This window comes from Gymnodraco acuticeps, unplaced genomic scaffold, assembly GCF_902827175.1.
Source record: "Gymnodraco acuticeps unplaced genomic scaffold, fGymAcu1.1, whole genome shotgun sequence".
NCBI lineage: Eukaryota > Metazoa > Chordata > Actinopteri > Perciformes > Bathydraconidae > Gymnodraco > Gymnodraco acuticeps.
This window is the reverse complement of record NW_022989883.1, coordinates 661,777-679,665: the sequence shown is the minus strand read 5'-3', so window position 1 is coordinate 679,665 and position 17,889 is coordinate 661,777. Positions and strand designations below refer to the sequence as shown.

Genomic DNA, 17,889 nt, shown 5'->3' with positions numbered 1-17,889 from the left:
GGAGCGACCGGGCTGTGAGCGGAAACGCCGCAACAGCCTCAACCTTCGCCGGCAGGGGTGCTGCACCACCTTTGGTGACGCGGTGTCCGAGGAAGTCAATGTCAAACACCCCGAACTGGCACTTTGCAGGGTTAATTATCAACCCGTGTTGGCTGAGCCTCGTGAAAAGGGCTCGGAGGTGTGACAGGTGCTCTTCCACCGAAGCGCTGGCGACAAGTATGTCGTCCAGGTAGACGAACACAAACGGCAGGTCCCGCAGCACCGAATCCATCAGGCGCTGGAACGTTTGAGCGGCGTTCTTGAGCCCAAAAGGCCGCAGGAACTCGAAAAGTCCAAACGGCGTTATCACTGCCGTTTTAGGAACATCCAGGAGATGCATGGGCCAGAGTTCCCGTTAGAATATTTTTTCACCGGTCAACATGATCCCTGACCTGTCCCATTTGTGGGGGCTCGGGCCTTGCTGGTTCTGGAGGAATACCCTTTCGCCGAGTGCCAATGGGCGGAGCAGTCTTGAGTGAGTCCCCAGAGACTCGGTGGTACGGGACATACGGGTCCGAAGGGCGTCCTCCTTCGCCGCCCATGCCTCGCGCCATAGCAGGCGGATATGCGGGTTCGAGAACTTCTCGAGGCGGTTCACGAAGGAGAGCGAGCCACGAAGGGGGCGGCCGAAGATGATCTGCGCCGGCGAGAGGTTGCAGTCGGGGTCAGGCGTGTTTCGCAACTGCAGCATAGCACGCAGGAAGCGGTCCTGATCAAGGCTGCCCGACGGGCGGGTGTTGGACATCAGGAGGCGCTTAGCAGTCTTAACCGCAACTTCCGCCCTCCCATTCGACTGCGGAAAGCTAACGGAAGATACACGGTGTTTGACGTGCCATAAGCGGATGAAGTCCTCAGTGTGGCTCGCCTTGAATTCCGGACCACCGAACCACCGTCGCTCGAGAGCTCCTCCGGTACGCCGAAGGTGGCGAAGAACGAACGAAGGTGTTGGACCAGGCTAGCTGAGCCCGCCAGGGCAGTACCCGCCGTAGAGCTCAGGACCTCTACCCAGCCCGAGAGACGGTCCCCGACAACTAGGTAGTGGCGGCCCCCATAGTCGAATAAGTCAGCAAACACCGCCTCGAATGGCGTGGACGGGGGTGAGGACGGCGCGTTGCAGTCTGCACACCCGTCCCTGGTGGCCTGAATGTCCCCGGACATCCCGGGCCAGTAAACTATGGCTCGGGCATGCTGCCCCATCGCTGAGGTCCCCTGGTGAGCGGCATGGAGATGCCGAAGGACTCTCCCACGGAGGGATGGGGGGACCACGACGCGGTCCCGATAGAGCAGGACGCCGTCCTGTGCGTAGACGGACTCACAGACCGATGACAGACTCGCCAGGGCAGGGTCATTTACGTCCCACCCTCCTGCTCGATGAGTTGGAGGAGGTGGCCGAGGCATCCGTCAGCCGCGGTCACCCGTGCGAGGAGGGGCCAAGAGACGGCTCCGAGCTCCCGTGCGTCGTCGCGGATGGAGGCGAGTGCTGACTCCACGGCGTCAGGCCCGCTCGGCAGCCCCAAGGAGAGGCCGTTCGCTGAGCCCGAGGGGGAAGGATGCCTCGACGTGGCATCAGCGGCATAGTTGCTCTTGCCAGGCAGATGCACAATGTCAAAGCGCCATGGGAGGGTGCGCTGCTTGAGTCTAAACAGACGCGAGTTTGATATCTCATCCAGCGTACGGTCGCCAAAGATCTTCACCAACGGCTTATGGTCGGTGACCACGACGAGGTTGTCGGACCCTTGCGTGAAGTACCGCGTCTGTTCCAGACCCCAGGCCACAGCTAGGGCCTCTCCCTCGACGGCCGCATAGCGCTGCTCCGCAGGGGACAGGAAACGCAAACCCGCGAGGGTGATCCTCCATCCACCTGGACAGCAGTCCGGTATGCCCGAGGCACAGTGACAATGTTGCTGGAGCAGGAAGTAGCCAATGCCACGCATGGACCAGTCAGGGCGGAGGCAGGTACGCTTCTGCATGTCGTAGATCTCCACGCCCTCGCGGATGGCCTCCATTATGGCTTGCTTGGACGCCTGGAAGGCCTCCTCCAGAACGGGGGACCATAGGAACACACAGCGTGGGCTGAGGAACGGCTTAAATGGAGCCATCGTCTCACGCAACTGGGCGTAGTTGGCCACCTGGTTGACAAGGCCGAAGCAACTCCTGATGTCCGTCGTGGAGCCTGGGGTGGGGAAGTCCCGGATGGCGTCCAAGTACTTCGGGAGCGGTTCGATGGTAGATTCCGACACCCTGAAGCCAGCGAAATCGATGCACCTCTCCGCGAACTGAAACTTGTCTGGGTTCAACACGATGCCCGACCGGCCGACACGCGTCAGGAAGTCGATGGTCCTCCACCAGTGTTGCTCCAGGTCGGTGTCAAAGTGGATGGTGTCATCCACACAACGTTCCTGGCGTTCATAGTCCGAGAGGACGGCATCAAACCGACGGTTGTAGCCATCCCCTGATGACAGGAAACCCTGTGGTGCCCTGGTGTAGCGCCAACGGCCGAAGGGTGTGATGAAGGTAGTGAGGTGGCAATCCGACTCACGCAGGGGGACACTGTGGTAGCCGTTCCAGGCGTCCGTGACGGTCTTCCAGGTGCCCTTCGGGACGTGGCGTGCAAGGTGGAACGGGGACTCAGTGGCGAAGGTCTCACGTTGGCAGAACTTGTTGAGGGGGGAGAGGTCCACGGTCCTGCGTGGGGAACCGTCGTGCTTCCGAGTGACTACCATACGATGACACCACGCCACTGGCTCGCCGTATGGCACACGTTCAATGACCCCAAGGGCTTCGTCCCGCAGGAGGTCATCGTGGACCCTCCGCTGCCAGTGTAGAGGCACTGTAGCCGCGGTGTGACATGCCCTAGGCGTAGCTGCGGGGTCCACGTGCATCTCGATAGGTGGCCCCTCCATGCATGGTAGTGCTCGATGGGGGCAAGTATTGAACGTCGACGAGGCATATCTCCCGAGTAGCCAACCTTTCATCCGGTTGTTGTTCTCTGGCGTACAAGGGAACGGCAGTGCTGCGGGGCGCACCGGGGGGACCGTGCGCTGAGGATATGAGCACTGGGCGTCCCGGGGGTCACCTGGCCCCACGCAGCCGCCGTTGGCTGACCTCGTCGCATTGACGGACAAGGGCTGGTCTGGCGTGTCAGCCGTGTCAGGGCTACGCCTGTCCTTGGGCCCCCCTGCAACGTCGTCCGATGGGAAGTTCACGGGCAAGAGGCCGAGGTTGAGCAACGATTCGTAGGAGAGGTACATGGCCCGGACCGAGCTGCTCACATATACCATGGAACGGCAGGATGTAACACGCCCCCCGCTGCAGGTCGTCGAGAGCCTAGCGAAGAACGCTCCCTCGATGGTTATAGGGGAGCGGTTGGCGGCCGACAGGCTGAGGCTGACGGGTCGCAGGTCGTCCCGCGAGAAACCGCAGGCCAGGAACTCCTCCAGCGACCAAAGGTCCGACTGCGCGCCAGTGTCCGCAACGGCGGATATCCGAGCTCCGTCGGCCGAGGCCCGGTTGCCGGTGCCATCCCTCAGCCCAACTGGCATGTCCATCGAGATGGTGATTAATGCTCGGGGGTGGTCTCTCAGCCTGGCCCGTCTCCATTCGCCCTTGGAGAAGATGTGGTGCTCGAGTCTGATAGGTGCTTGCCTGTTGACACATCCGTGCGACGTAGGGGCGCGGCGTCGGCGATGGCTCCTGTGACGTCAGCCAGGGCGGGCCCCAGCTTGCACCGATGAGACCTGGGAGACCGGCTCCGACCCCATGGCGTTCTGTTGACTGTCGGATGGCGGCTGTTGACGCCGCTGTCGTCGGCGGGCCCTGTAGCAGCCGATGCACACCTGGTGAGGCTTAGGATTCCACCCGCGAGGCCCCTCCGTGAAGACGTTAAAGACGCTCTTACATTCCGGGCATGAGGCACGTTTAGCCCCGTCCGCAGGGCTCGGGGCGGGGCTCGTCTGTGGAGTCGTCTTCAGGCGCCGGAATGACGACATGGCTGATAGGGAGGACGACGGGAGAGCGTTACGGGCCATCTCTCTGTTCTCGACGAGTGCAATTACGTCATTAACTGGCTTAACCAGGACGTCAGGTGTCCCCAGCGTCTCGCGCCGTATGTCTGAGTCATAAATGCCATTGAGCAGAACATCACGGATGATGTGGTCGGTATAGTCCACGTCCTTACCACACTCGCATACCGCATTATATGCGCATGTCTCTGCTTTACCCCGCACTCTGGCAGCGAATGCACGGAATGTCTCATCGCGTTCCTGGCGGAACTGAAGTAGCTCGGTGCGCAGGACACATGTAGCGACTGGGATGACAGCTAGGGAACGCATGACGGTGATTAGGTCTGGCAAGGGTCCGGAAGCGGCGTCGGGGACGGCTTTCAACAGGCTGTCTCCAAGTACAGACCCAGCGCACTGAAACAGCTGGAAGGGGGCCTGGGCATCCCCTATGCCTGAGCCGGCGCGGAATACGTCCCAACGGCGGATGAACACGTTCCATTCCTCTATCGAACACGCCCACATCAACTTTGGGCCGATCGAGTCTCGGGCCGTGAGGGGCTGGGGCCTGGGCTGGCGCGGCCATGACAGGCGCTGCGTGCTGGTAGCTAAATCCATGAATCGTCAATATAGCAATGACGAGTGCTTCAGACAAGTCTTCGGATTCGAACTCGCAGCCGGGGACAGGGCTTCCAACAACGACCATGGTGTCGTCATGAAGAAACACACTCCTCAATGTCAGTTTCGGTACTTTAATGACAAGGATGACGACACCCTGAAACAGAGCAATGCAGCAAGATAAGCTGACAAAGTACTAGATAGATACTAGATAAGATAAGCTGACAAAGTACTACATACATGCATGTCATGACCAATACACATATATTCAATTACAATTATTTTAAACGGACACTTTGACCGGAGAGATTTAGATTTGCCGGTCTTCAGCATATTTTACCAGTCGTAGTCCGGTAATTACCGGCTAACGGGAACTCTGGCATGGGCACCTGGTGGTATCCGCGCACCAGGTCCGTTTTGGAAAACACCAACGTACCGGCCAGATGTGCTGAAAAGTCTTGAATGTGCGGCACCGGGTAGCGGTCAGGTGTCGTGGCGTCGTTGAGGCGGCGGTAATCCCCGCACGGGCGCCAAAAGCCGTTCGGCTTGGGAACGACGTGTAGAGGAGAGGCCCAAGGACTGTCAGAACGGCGGACGATACCCCGGCGTGCCATGGTTGAAAACTCTGCCCTCGCTACTGCAAGCTTAGAAGGGTTCAACCGCCGGGCCTTGGCGTAGACTGGGGGACCTTCGGTGGTGACGTGGTGCTCCACCCCATGCTTAGTTGTGAGCACGGAGAAGGTGGGTAGCGTCAGGTCTGGAAATTCAGCCAACAACCTGAGAAAAATGTCCGCCCCCGACAGCGAGCCTGACAGCCCGTCGTACGCCGCCTTGCCAAGTGTACATACGAGGGAGAAAAACGTCAAGGCATCAACCAAGCGTTTATTTTTAACGTCCACCAGGTGCGTGAGCACATAAAAAGTCTGCCCCGAGGAGGGGAAAATAAATATCTGCCGTCGCAAAATCCCAGTTGAACCACTGTCCTCCAATACACAAACACATAGGCCTCACGCCGTACGTGCGAATGGGGCCGCCATTAGCCATTGTCAACCACGGTCCATGTCCCCCACGAGCGACGTCTTCCCTCGACGCAGGAACAACACTCCGTTGAGCTCCTGTGTCACACAGAAACAAGCTTCCTGAGATTCTGTCGCTGACGAAGAGAAGCCTGCTCGTGCCGCCAACGCTCAGGGCCTCTACCGAACGCCGGCTCCTCCGTTTCCCGGAGGCTTGTAACTGCAGGGAGCGACACACTTCTTCGCCCGAACCGCGCGTGGTAAAAACACTCTCCTGTGTCCCCACGCTGGCTTGGTACCGTCACGTCCAGCCACCCCCAAGCCTTCTTAACTGTAGAGGGGGCGCCGGGCGTCACAGCTAGCGCCTCTGCACCGGACTGCTGGGTAGCCAGGAAAAAACGGTCGGCCACTTCAGCCAAGGCACGGGGCTCCGTAATGGACGTGTTGGCTAGTGCCGTCTGACCCCGGGAAGGCAAGTTGCGCAGGAACGTCTCCATGAACAAAATCCGGGGATCTTCCCCCCCTAGCAGATTTAGCATTTTCTCCATTAGCTGAGAAGGCTTGCTGTCTCCTAGGTCTTGAATGTCAAGTATCTGGCGGGCCCTCTCCTTAGCAGATAAGCTAAATGTCTTAAGGAGAAGGGCCTTAATCGCCTCATATTTGCCACGGTGCGGGGGGTCTGCGATAAATCCCACCAACCTGGATGACGTGGAGCTTCCCATCGCTGCTACCACGTGGAAATATTTCAAATCCCTGTCACGGACTTGTCGGCAGGCAAAGTGTGCCTCCACGTGTGCGAACCACGCCGCAGCGGCATGCTCCCAAAACTCCGGCAGCTTTACAAAAACATAGCGATCAGCCATGTTCATTGAGTCTTCGGAAACTTTCACGAAAACGTCAGGGTCACCGGTGTAGAGCCGATCAACGGGAGTCAGAGGCGGTGTATTCAGAATGGACTTCCACACTTTATTATTCATTAATCAAGAAGACGTGAGTACATGTGCTGCTCTGTGTAACCAGCTAGCATGAAAGACGTCCAACCCCGGTACCCTCAAATTATGTATTGAAGTCAATGGAGAGAGAAATATTATCTTTCGATCCCGTTTGAATTGTGCCACGAATTACACATATGATGTTTGTCAATTTAAAAGATAATTTTGCAAGTCAATTTTTTTTTAAATGTGTCGTAAAACTGTGAAGTAAGTAACACATTTTTTTGTGTGAAACGCTTAATGAACTACATCTCTGGTCTCGCAGACTCTCACAACAACACACGTCACCAAGATGGCCGTCACTACTGTCTTGTCAAAAAAGTGATTGACGACCCTCACTATCAACCATAGTTTACAAGTAGTTCCAGCAAACATCCACTGATAAACTGCGATGTTAACAACCGCATGATAACCTCATATTTGTTTTACTTAGGATCATACCTGTGTTTAGTCTAGAAAAAGGTAAATGTGTGCATTTTATTATAAAGTTGTGTATATTTACAGACTGTTGCAAAAACTAAGAAGCTTGTAAAAATGAGGTTTAAAACTAAAAGAGCTTTACAAAAAAGTAACACAATTACAGATGTTTGGAGTTTTATTTTAGTTATTAATTTAAATGTTTTGTCTAAGAGATGCTGATTTGAAACCGTTGTTACTTACAGTTACGGCATTTCCTGTTTCTGCCGGAGAGAGGGGAGTTTGTCCCAAAGCTTGCCGCTGTATTTACTCCCTCCATCTGACAGGAGGAGCCTCGTTGAGCTGCGAGTGGTCCATGGTCACTCCACGGAGTTCACTCCGTCACGGAGGGGGAGTGTGTAGGGGTAGGGTGTGGTTTGGGATTGGGCCTTAAAAGGTCCTTCGGCGCCACTCGATGACGCAGTATACTTGAAATAGTGGCTCTGCAGCAGCAGGTTTATTCGACATTGAGAAACGGCCCGTGTCGTGTGTAAGGTACAAACAAACTAACGCAGCTTTGTTGTTTTAATAGTAGTGCCATATTGCAATTGATACTTAACCGTTGTTTCTTTTTTCCTCAACAGTTCAGCCATGGAAGATGAAATCGCCGCACTGGTTGTTGACAACGGATCCGGTATGTGCAAAGCAGGATTCGCCGGAGACGACGCTCCTCGTGCTGTCTTCCCCTCCATCGTAGGCCGCCCCAGGCATCAGGTGAGGCATTGAGCTCCAAAAGAATAGAGAACCGCAGTGACGCGTCCTAAAACCCGGAAGTAAACTTCTTCCGGTTCCTTCGTCGAAAACCAATGCAATTTCTCCATAGGATTTTGGAAAATAGCTCGAAATAAGGTCTGTGGTTGACACACATTTAAGAGAGGGATCACGTTTTGTTCAGCCGGATAATCTCCACATGTCAACCCTAATTTTTGAATCATAAATCTAGTCGCCAGAAGCGAAATGCTAACGTTATGCTATTAACGAACTACAAGCCAGTACAGCAGCAGGGTCGCACGACTTCAACGTCACGCCAATTTAAGATCGTTTCAACTGAAAGATATAACCTTGCACTTTGATAAGTCTCGTGAACATTTTGACATTTTTATAGATCAAAATTGAAATAAATGGTAGATTAATCCATATTGAAAATAGGTGTCAGCTGCTACACTAATTAGAAGTTATATTTCTTAATTAAGATAAGATATTACTGTATTGATCCCAAATAGGGAAATGTTTGTTTTGCAGCAGCATAACAAGAAAAACAAAATATAAGTTATTATATATACAAAAGTATGTGAGGGATGGAATATTAAATTGAATATAAATGTAAAATGTACATGTGATTTGACGTCCAAGAGAAGCTATGGAGCAGAGAGTTCTCTGCCAGCCAGAGGTGATTTGTTATTAGTTCAATATGTCAAACTGATTTCCCTGACTACAATCTTTAGTTACATGGTGAAACGTTATGCTGCTTGTACTAATTAGATCATATAAGCCACACAGGTTTTAATAGGATGTATTCATTATCTTTACTTATGTTGCGGTCTTTTCAGCAGCGCCCCTCCAAGACAATGGTAGGGGAAACACTGCATGTGTGTAGTCTTTAATATTAAACATGATCGCTGGTAGATAGCCACAGAACATAAGTCGTATCACAAGTTAACCTGGGCGGATCACAGCTCCACAGCTGAAGACTTCTCCACACTGCTTTCAAACTGAGTAAACTACGTGTGCTTCACTTGTAGGCTGTCTGAAGGTGTACACAGGTCTCAGATGGACTTGGTATCACATTAGGAATGATATTCAGTAATAAGTCTGGCAAAAATAACTGGTTTAAATGATTTATTCAAGCATGCAATGTTTTGAACAGACATTCCCAGTCACCTCATTGTCATTTTGTAGTCCTCGCTGTACGCGTCCGGATATCTGCATCGCAACCACAACCTCCCACACTGGTACTGAATGTGCATCAAAGTCTTCCTATCCAGCCAAATATACCAAAAGATAAATGTAAACGACAGAAGAAGCGATCGAAATGTGTATTTCCTGGTTATTCGACAATGGCTCCTCAAAGTACACGCCCCTGACACATTCCTACCGTTACAGAATATCACGAGTTCCCCGCGCCACCAGTTAAACAGTAAGACCTGTACTTGGACTTGTAAACTGTATGTATATCCATGTTGTAGTGCATAATATATATAATCTAACCATCTCTGATGTCTTGATTCCAGGGTGTGATGGTCGGTATGGGCCAGAAGGACAGCTACGTTGGTGATGAAGCCCAGAGCAAGAGGGGTATCCTGACCCTGAAGTACCCCATTGAGCACGGTATTGTGACCAACTGGGATGACATGGAGAAGATCTGGCATCACACCTTCTACAACGAGCTGAGAGTTGCCCCCGAGGAGCACCCCGTCCTGCTCACAGAGGCCCCCCTGAACCCCAAAGCCAACAGGGAGAAGATGACCCAGGTACACACCCTTCCTTAACTTTAGCACACACAGAATGTAGCATACTTAGCTTATCCCGTATTATTAGCTATTTAACTCGTAGCCTCATTTCTTCCTGGGTTTCCCTCCATTCCATTCTCACCTGCTCCTTCCTCCCCCTCTCCTCCAGGACTTCTCTCCTATAAGATGATCTATCATCAACAGGTCTCTCTTGACTGTGTGCCTTTTATCTGCACTTGTGTAGCTGAGTTATTAAATCAGCACTACTTTAATAGACATCTGACATGCACAAGTGTGAAGGAATGATGACTTTCTGCACTTTGTTTCTCTACTAACTTTAATCTTAGCCTCACACAATAATGCATGTAGTGAGTGCAGTGGCCACAGAAGTTAAGTACTTTTTTTTATTGTGATTGATTATTAACATGTTCTCTTTTCATTCTACAGATCATGTTCGAGACCTTCAACACCCCCGCCATGTACGTTGCCATCCAGGCTGTGCTGTCCCTGTACGCCTCTGGTCGTACCACTGGTATCGTCATGGATTCCGGTGATGGTGTGACCCACACAGTGCCCATCTATGAGGGTTACGCCCTGCCCCACGCCATCCTCCGTCTGGATTTGGCTGGCCGCGACCTCACAGACTACCTCATGAAGATCCTGACAGAGCGTGGCTACTCCTTCACCACCACAGCTGAGAGGGAAATCGTGCGTGACATCAAGGAGAAGCTGTGCTACGTCGCCCTGGACTTCGAGCAGGAGATGAGCACCGCTGCCTCCTCCTCCTCCCTGGAGAAGAGCTACGAGCTTCCCGACGGTCAGGTCATCACCATCGGAAACGAGAGGTTCCGTTGCCCAGAGGCTATCTTCCAGCCATCCTTCCTCGGTGAGTTACCAACTTAACATAACCTGCACTACATCCCTAAAAATAAGGAAAAACCCCTTCTAGTTATCCTGCAGCGACACTTGCGAACCAGTGTTTTGATTCTGCCCTCAGGTATGGAGTCTTGCGGAATCCACGAGACCACCTACAACAGCATCATGAAGTGTGACGTCGATATCCGTAAGGATCTGTACGCCAACACCGTGCTGTCCGGAGGTACCACCATGTACAACGGCATCGCTGACAGGATGCAGAAGGAGATCACCGCCCTGGCCCCATCCACCATGAAGATCAAGGTGAGCTGAGCCTCTGCCCAGCCAGCACAGTAACATACTGCTCTGTTTGAGTCGGATGAATGCAAAAAGAAATGGTGTCTAATGCATCTTCCCCTTGTCTCTGCAGATCATTGCCCCACCAGAGCGTAAATACTCTGTCTGGATCGGAGGCTCCATCCTGGCCTCTCTGTCCACCTTCCAGCAGATGTGGATCAGCAAGCAGGAGTATGATGAGTCCGGCCCCTCCATCGTCCACCGCAAATGCTTCTAAAAAAACAGACTGTTCCTCCTTCCCCCTCCCCAACCAGACGCCCAACAACTTCAGCTCTGTGCAAAACAACCACACACACATTTCTCATACACACTCAGGCGCAGAGCCTAGACGACCAACTCATTGGCATGGCTTCAGTTATTTTGGCGCTTGACTCAGGATTTTAAACTGGAACGATGAAGGAGACAGTAATGTTTTGGCTAGATTAAAAAAAAAAAAAAAAAAAAAAAAAAATCACCCAGGGTTCTGCAGTTGCATCTGGGGAGTTTTTTCCTTTGAGTCATTCCAAATGTTTGTTAACTGCATTGTTCAGACACGTATTCGCCTCTGTGAAGGCTGCCCAGTGGTTGGCGCATACTTAAACATGGTTGTAGTATCGCTTGTATGTAAATTATGTCTGGGTTTTTTGTACTTTCAGCCTTAAAAATATCTTGGTCCTGTTTAATTTTTTTTGTTTTTGTTATGCAAAACCCAGTCGGGACCTCTTCCCCCTGATGGAGGTTTCATTCCCTGGGGTGGTGGGGCAAAGGGGTCTCTCAGTGATGGGGTAACATGGGGTGCCAGACCAGTGGGGCCAACCTGTACACTGACTAAACAATCCCAATAAAGTGCACATGTGTTCCGACATGACGTCTGACTCTTGTCTTCCATTAAATGAGTTTATTTCAAGGTGAATGTGACTTCCAACTGTTATTGAAAAGCTAAAAGAACATTTGAAAAGTACACAAGACATGGTTCTTCCAGGAAAATCAGAGGTATATAAACATTCACATCTTGTAGGAAGGTGAACCAGATATTTAAATGTTTCTAGTGTGTGTATACATTCATTAATGCAGCACATTTTTAAACTAGTGAAATAAAGAATTTTAAATGGCCTTTAATACAGGTCTCATTTACTTTTGTTAAATGGCAGATTTCCAGTCAAGACAAAGGCTAACTTCAATGATTAAAAGTATCGACTAACCTAAAATCTCTACTATAGATTACTTTGAATCTTTAACCCTTGAAAATCCAGATGTTTCAGTCTCTATAGAACCATGTGTTAAACTCAAAGTGGTCAGATCACCTTTTTAGGCATAACCATTTTGATTGTATTCCATAGGTAGCTGCTTATTGAGTTAATACATTAATGAACCAGTGAGTCACAATACAAAGATGATGACACCAGTGGTGGTTCTAGACCAATTTGACTGGGGGGGCCAGTGATTTTCTGAGGGGGGCACAATAAATGCAGGACGAAAAAGAGAACTAGACAGTATGAAGTATAATAAGAAAACAATGCAATACAGTTATTGGTATTTGTTTCAGTACACTTATTTATTTCAGATATATCTTATAGTTATTACTGTTAGCTTCAGCTTAAGTTATAGTACAATTTTTGCACTAACACCATATTTATATAAAAATAAAGGCAATGAACAGTTACATCTCTACTTTACATCTACAATTACACGGATACAATAGTTTAACTCCCCTTCAATTATCCTGGTAGTCTCTCGAAACGTAGGTTTCAATCAGTCTTTCTTGGATGCAACAGCCTCTGATGATCCGAGATGAAAAGTGTTTGATTTTCACGCGCTTCAGCCGGACAGTGAAAGTGAGTGCACCGCTCTAATGGGTCTGACTAGAATGACGAACATTAGTTCCGCCTATTCCGTCATTCAATAAATCGTGTAATAAATCATACATTTGTTTCACTTTTTACACTTTTCATTTTTAGGGGGGTCAGAGGTCAGTGTTAGGGGGCACTGCCCCCCCCCCCCCCCCCCCCCCCCTAGAACCGCCCCTGGATGACACTATACATGTGTAATATTTAGATGCCATTACAGGCAGTCATTTGGATTTATTCCACAAAACAACATTCAGTAGACTGTTGACTTCAGCAGCTTAATGTCTCCCCTCAGGGCTTCTTAAAATCTTGTTAGCAGTGAAGGATTTTGGACTTTAACGTGGAACTAACATAAGTACATATTCAGTTTACAGGGTATGAAGGTGCTTTCAAAACCTGACAACTCCAAACACACTGAACTGTAGGGATGCACAATTACTTGCATTTTTTTTGTTGAGAAAAGAATATGGACAAATGCAATATTCAACTTACAGTAAGGACAATATTTGGTAAAGGCTAAATATAAGAACGTGTTTTTTTGTGGAGCTGCAAAGAAGCCCTGTCTGGTACAGAAAATAACCCCATGATCATTTCAATCTTCACCAAATCTTATTGCTAGTTCAATTCCAGTCAAAATAATTAGAATTGAGTTAAACCCAAACTACAGAGACACACATTTGCTTTAAGGAAGTTAGTGCAAGCTCATGCCTAAAACTAAATGTTCTTATATGACTTAACTCGAATGCAAATGTCTTTTCAAACGTCAGCAAATGATATAGCATAAAATCCTAAATGACAGAACATAAAATGCTGTAGGCTTGTCAGAAATGTGTCAACATGTACAAAAAGTGTCAAATTGCTTCAGACTCTAACCAAACAGTGTCAGTTGTTTATTCCTTAATGTGTAAATGCCACATTCAGGTCTATTTAAACTATTGAAGGGATTAGTACTTGGTAATTGGTGTCATCCTGGACAGCTCCCTCTCATTTTCACCTCACATAAATAACATCACCCGGACTGCCTTCTTCCACATACGCAACATCTCCAGACTCCGCCCATCCCTTTCTCAATCAAATACTAAAGTCCTGGTCAATGCATTTGTCACGTCCCGCATCGACTACTGTAACGCCATCCTCTCAGGCATACCCACCAAGCTCATCAATAAACTACAAATCATACAGAACTCCGCAGCCCGGATCATCACCGGCACCAAGGCCTCCGAACACATCACCCCCATCCTCATCCAACTCCACTGGCTCCCTGTTCAATCCCGTATCAACTTCAAAAACCTACTGCTCACTTACAAAGCCCTACATAACCTGGCCCCCCCCCTATCTGGCTGACCTTCTTCAGGAGTACACCCCCTCTCGCTCCCTCTGCTCCTCCTCTGCTGGTCTGCTGACCGTCCCCACCCCACGCCTCGTCACCATGAGTGCTCAGGCTTTTAGCTGCACTGCTCCCAGACTCTGGAACTCCCTCCCCCCACACATCCGACAGTCAGACACAATCACCATATTCAAATCCCAATTAAAAACCCACCTGTTCAAATCTGCTTACTCACTGTAGTACTCCCCATTATATGTTTCATTTGTGTCCACTTGACTGTCTCCTCCATGACTTCCTGTTTGTGTTTTTATCATGTTCTGTTGCCTATTAGTGTTTTTAAAAAAAATTTTTTAACAAATTGTACGGTGTCCTTGGGTGTCATGAAAGGCGCCTACAAATAAAATGTATTATTATTATTAATTTAATATCTTAAATGACAGAGGCCGTTTCTCAATGTCGAGTATACCTGCTGCAGAGCCACTATTTTAGTGGGAATGCTGATGCAGCATTCCAACTATCTGTTATGCTACGCACGAAATTCTTTATTATTCGGCCGAGTTATTTTGCGCCACTTCTCCTTCCACATTGGACATCGCAGAAACTCTGTTCGAACATCAAAACGTTCAGCTCGGTCAGGAATCGATGGCTATTACTTTTATCATTCATAACTTTCATAATTCCAGAGATACATCCCATAATACATCACATTTTTAACATGGAAGTCATTGTCAATGAGAAACTCTTCAGACTTCAACAATCTTCATGCAACTTCAACTGCTAACTGCTCCTTCTTCAACTGCTAACTGCTCCTTCATACTTTCATTCAGAAACCTCATTCCAACTTTAAAATGTTACACATCTTTCTGACATTATTCATGTTACACAACTTTTGAATCTGATTCTTACTTTTAGAGATATTAAACATTGTTCAGACATTGGTAAAGAGGCCTTCTTCAGATTTTAGAGTGCGTGATGTCACAGCTAGAGTGGAGGACAGATTTAATTTTGCCTTCATGGTTTCTTTTAAACCTGCCATAATTCCCAAACCCTACATTCCTGAGACATTATTTTTCATGACAAACGTAGGAAAACCTCTCGTAGCTTGAAGTCATAACAAGTGGTACAGGACAGGTAGACGACGTGTTTTTCGGATGGAAAATGAGTCAAACGCGAAAACGCAGTGATGCACTTCAACCAAAACCCAGGCAGTGATAAAGCGCACCATTTGTAAAGGCAAAATATCCTTTAAAGCAGGGTCAACAAATAATCTCCATCGCCACTTAAAAACACAGTATTGTAGAGCCGATGAACGGGAGTCAGAGGCGGTGTATTCAGAATGGACTTCCACACTTTATTATTCATTAATCAAGAAGACGTGAGTACATGTGCTGCTCTGTGTAACCAGCTTGCATGAAAGACGTCCAACCCCGGTACCCTCACTAACGGGTCCGGGTTGCAACACACACGAATCACACAGTGAATTATATACCAATAATGTGTCACCACACAAGCACCCCCAGAATTCACCCATAAACAAAGTCCGCGTGGCGGGGCGGAACGACAGGCCGACCCCCATGACTCCTGAGCACGGGAGTCGGAAAAAACGACCTCTGCCTGTGCAGCCTACGGAAGAGGCGAGACCGGAACAACGGGTCTCAACTCAGCGACCGGGATCAAGACCAGGAGGCCTTCCCGTCGCGGAGGTCGAGCCAGCACCACCGGCTGGTCCAAGTCCAGGTGAGCAGCTTTCACCCGGTCCACCGAGACGTGCTGGGCCCTGCCACCCAGGTCGACCACCAAGTGCTTGTCCCCGTGTTCCAAGACCCGGAAAGGCCCATTGTAAGGGGGCTGCAGGGGGCCTCTGTGCGCGTTGTGGCGGATGAACACATGCCCCGCCGAGCGGAGCTCCACGGGAACCCGGGACACCTGAGTTCCGTGCCGAGCAGTGGGGAACAGAGCAAAGGCCTCAGCGGCGTCCTGCAGGGAACCGATGCGTTGGGGAGGAAATCTCCCGGAACCCTCAACGGCTGCCCGTAGACCATCTCAGCCGTGGAGCACTGCAGATCCTCCTTAGGCGCGGTCCTCAGGCCCAGCATCACCCAAGGCAGCTTGTTGACCCAATTACCGTCCGTCAGGCCGGCCTTGAGGGCCGACCTTCATGGAGCGATGGAAACGCTCACAAAGGCCGTTAGCCTGAGGATGATAAGTGGTAGTCCTGTGAAGCTTAACCCCCAAACCACTCACCACGGCGTTCCATAGCTCGGACATGAACTGCGAACCCCGGTCCGAGGAAATATTTGACGGGTTGCCAAAACGACACACCCACGTCGCAATGAAAGCCCGGGCTATGTCAGCCACCGGTGGTGAGGAGGTAGGAAAAACCCTGAGAGGAGGGCAATGGACCCACTAGGTTGATGTTGACGTGGTCAAACCTCCTCTCCGGCACCAGGAAACGTTCCAAAGGAGCTTTCGTGTGGCGGTGCACTTTAGCACGCTGACAAGCCACGCACTCACCAGCCCAAGTCATCACGTCCTTCTTCAGCCCCCGCCAGACGAACTTCGCAGCCACCAAGTGCACCGAAGGCTTACCGCCGGTGTGAGACAGGTCGTGCACCGCCTCAAAAACGGAGCGCCTCCAACTGGCGGGAACGACTGGCCGCGGCAGGCCTGTGGAGACGTCACACAGGAGGGTAACGCCCGCGTCACCGAAAAGCACGTCTTCCAAGCGCAGCCCCAAGCCATCCTCCTTCAGGGCCTGTACGCTGGGGTCCGTGACCTGGTCCGTCGCCATGCGGGTATAGTCCAGGCCCAACTGGACGGCCCTGACGACGACCCTAGAGAGGCAATCTGCGACCAGGTTCGACTTGCCAGCCACGTGCTTAATGTCTGTGGTGAACTCCGAGATGTAAGACAGCTGCCGCTGCTGACGTGCAGACCAAGGCTCTGCCACTTTTGACATGAACGGCTTGTGGTCGACAAACGCCGTAATTCACAGCCTTCCAGCAAAAAACGGAAGTGCCGCATGGCCAGCCAGAGTCCAAGGAGTTCTCGGTCAAAAGCGCTGTACCTGCGTTCCCTGGGCGTCAGCTGACGGCTGAAAAAGGCGAGTGGCTGCCAAGCGCCCTCCACCCACTGCTCGTGCTTCGCACCAACGGCATAGTCCGATGCGTCTGTGGTAATGGAGATGGGAGCCGTGGGTGACGGGTGCGCCAACAGGGCTGCCTGAGCCAATGCAGTCTTGACCTCCGTAAAAGCAGACTCAGCTTCCGCCGTCCAGTCGATCATCTGGATGGCGGTCGTACCTTTCAAAGCCTCATACAGCGGCCGCATAATGTGGGCGGCCCGGGCGATAAACCGGTGGTAGAAAGTCACCATCCCCAGGAACTCACGGAGCGACCGGGCTGTGAGCGGAAACGCCGCAACAGCCTCAACCTTCGCCGGCAGGGGTGCTGCACCACCTTTGGTGACGCGGTGTCCGAGGAAGTCAATGTCAAACACCCCGAACTGGCACTTTGCAGGATTAATTATCAACCCGTGTTGGCTGAGCCTCGTGAAAAGGGCTCGGAGGTGTGACAGGTGCTCTTCCACCGAAGCGCTGGCGACGAGTATCAAATCAAATCAAATCAAGTTTTATTTATATAGCACATTTATAAACGATTTTTGGTCGAGCCAAAGTGCTGTACATATAATAAAATTAGCCTACAGTGGAGACACTTTACATCAAATACAACAGCACAGATTGTTCAGAATATCAGTATGAGAAATAAAAACGACACCCTCTATCCTTAGACCCTCACATCGTACAAGGAAAAACTTCCAGAGAAAAACCCACAGTTTAAGGGGAAAAAATGGGAGAAACCTCAGGGAGAGCAACAGAGGAGGGATCCCTCTCCCAGGACGGACAGACGTGCAATAGATGCCGTGTGTAAATCGAAAAGATAATACATTTTACAGC

At 50.6% G+C, this 17,889-nt stretch overlaps 1 protein-coding gene across 2 annotated transcripts; it reads left to right on the top strand.

Annotated features, from left to right (window-relative positions):
* Positions 1-7,596: 7,596 nt before the first annotated feature.
* LOC117534613 (actin, cytoplasmic 1-like) lies at positions 7,597-11,205 on the top strand. Of its 2 annotated transcripts, XM_034198865.1 has the most exons (6): positions 7,597-7,614; positions 7,704-7,833; positions 9,351-9,590; positions 10,017-10,455; positions 10,567-10,748; positions 10,855-10,998. In XM_034198865.1, the coding sequence occupies exons 2-6, from the start codon at positions 7,711-7,713 to the stop codon at positions 10,996-10,998; spliced, it is 1,128 nt and encodes a 375-aa protein (XP_034054756.1). In that variant the 5' UTR covers positions 7,597-7,614; positions 7,704-7,710. The 2 variants fall into 2 exon arrangements, with proteins under 2 accessions (XP_034054756.1, XP_034054749.1); XM_034198858.1 differs by lacking the exon at positions 7,597-7,614 and having other exon boundaries at positions 7,711-7,833; positions 10,855-11,205.
* Positions 11,206-17,889: the final 6,684 nt, after the last annotated feature.

Coding starts and splice junctions, on each gene's coding strand:
- LOC117534613 (XM_034198858.1), top strand. CDS start 7,711: ATGGAAGATGAAATCGCCGCACTGGTTGTTGACAACGGATCCGGTATG. Junction 10,456..10,566: donor CTTCCAGCCATCCTTCCTCG/GTGAGTTACCAA, acceptor TTCTGCCCTCAG/GTATGGAGTCTTGCGGAATC. Junction 10,749..10,854: donor CATCCACCATGAAGATCAAG/GTGAGCTGAGCC, acceptor TTGTCTCTGCAG/ATCATTGCCCCACCAGAGCG.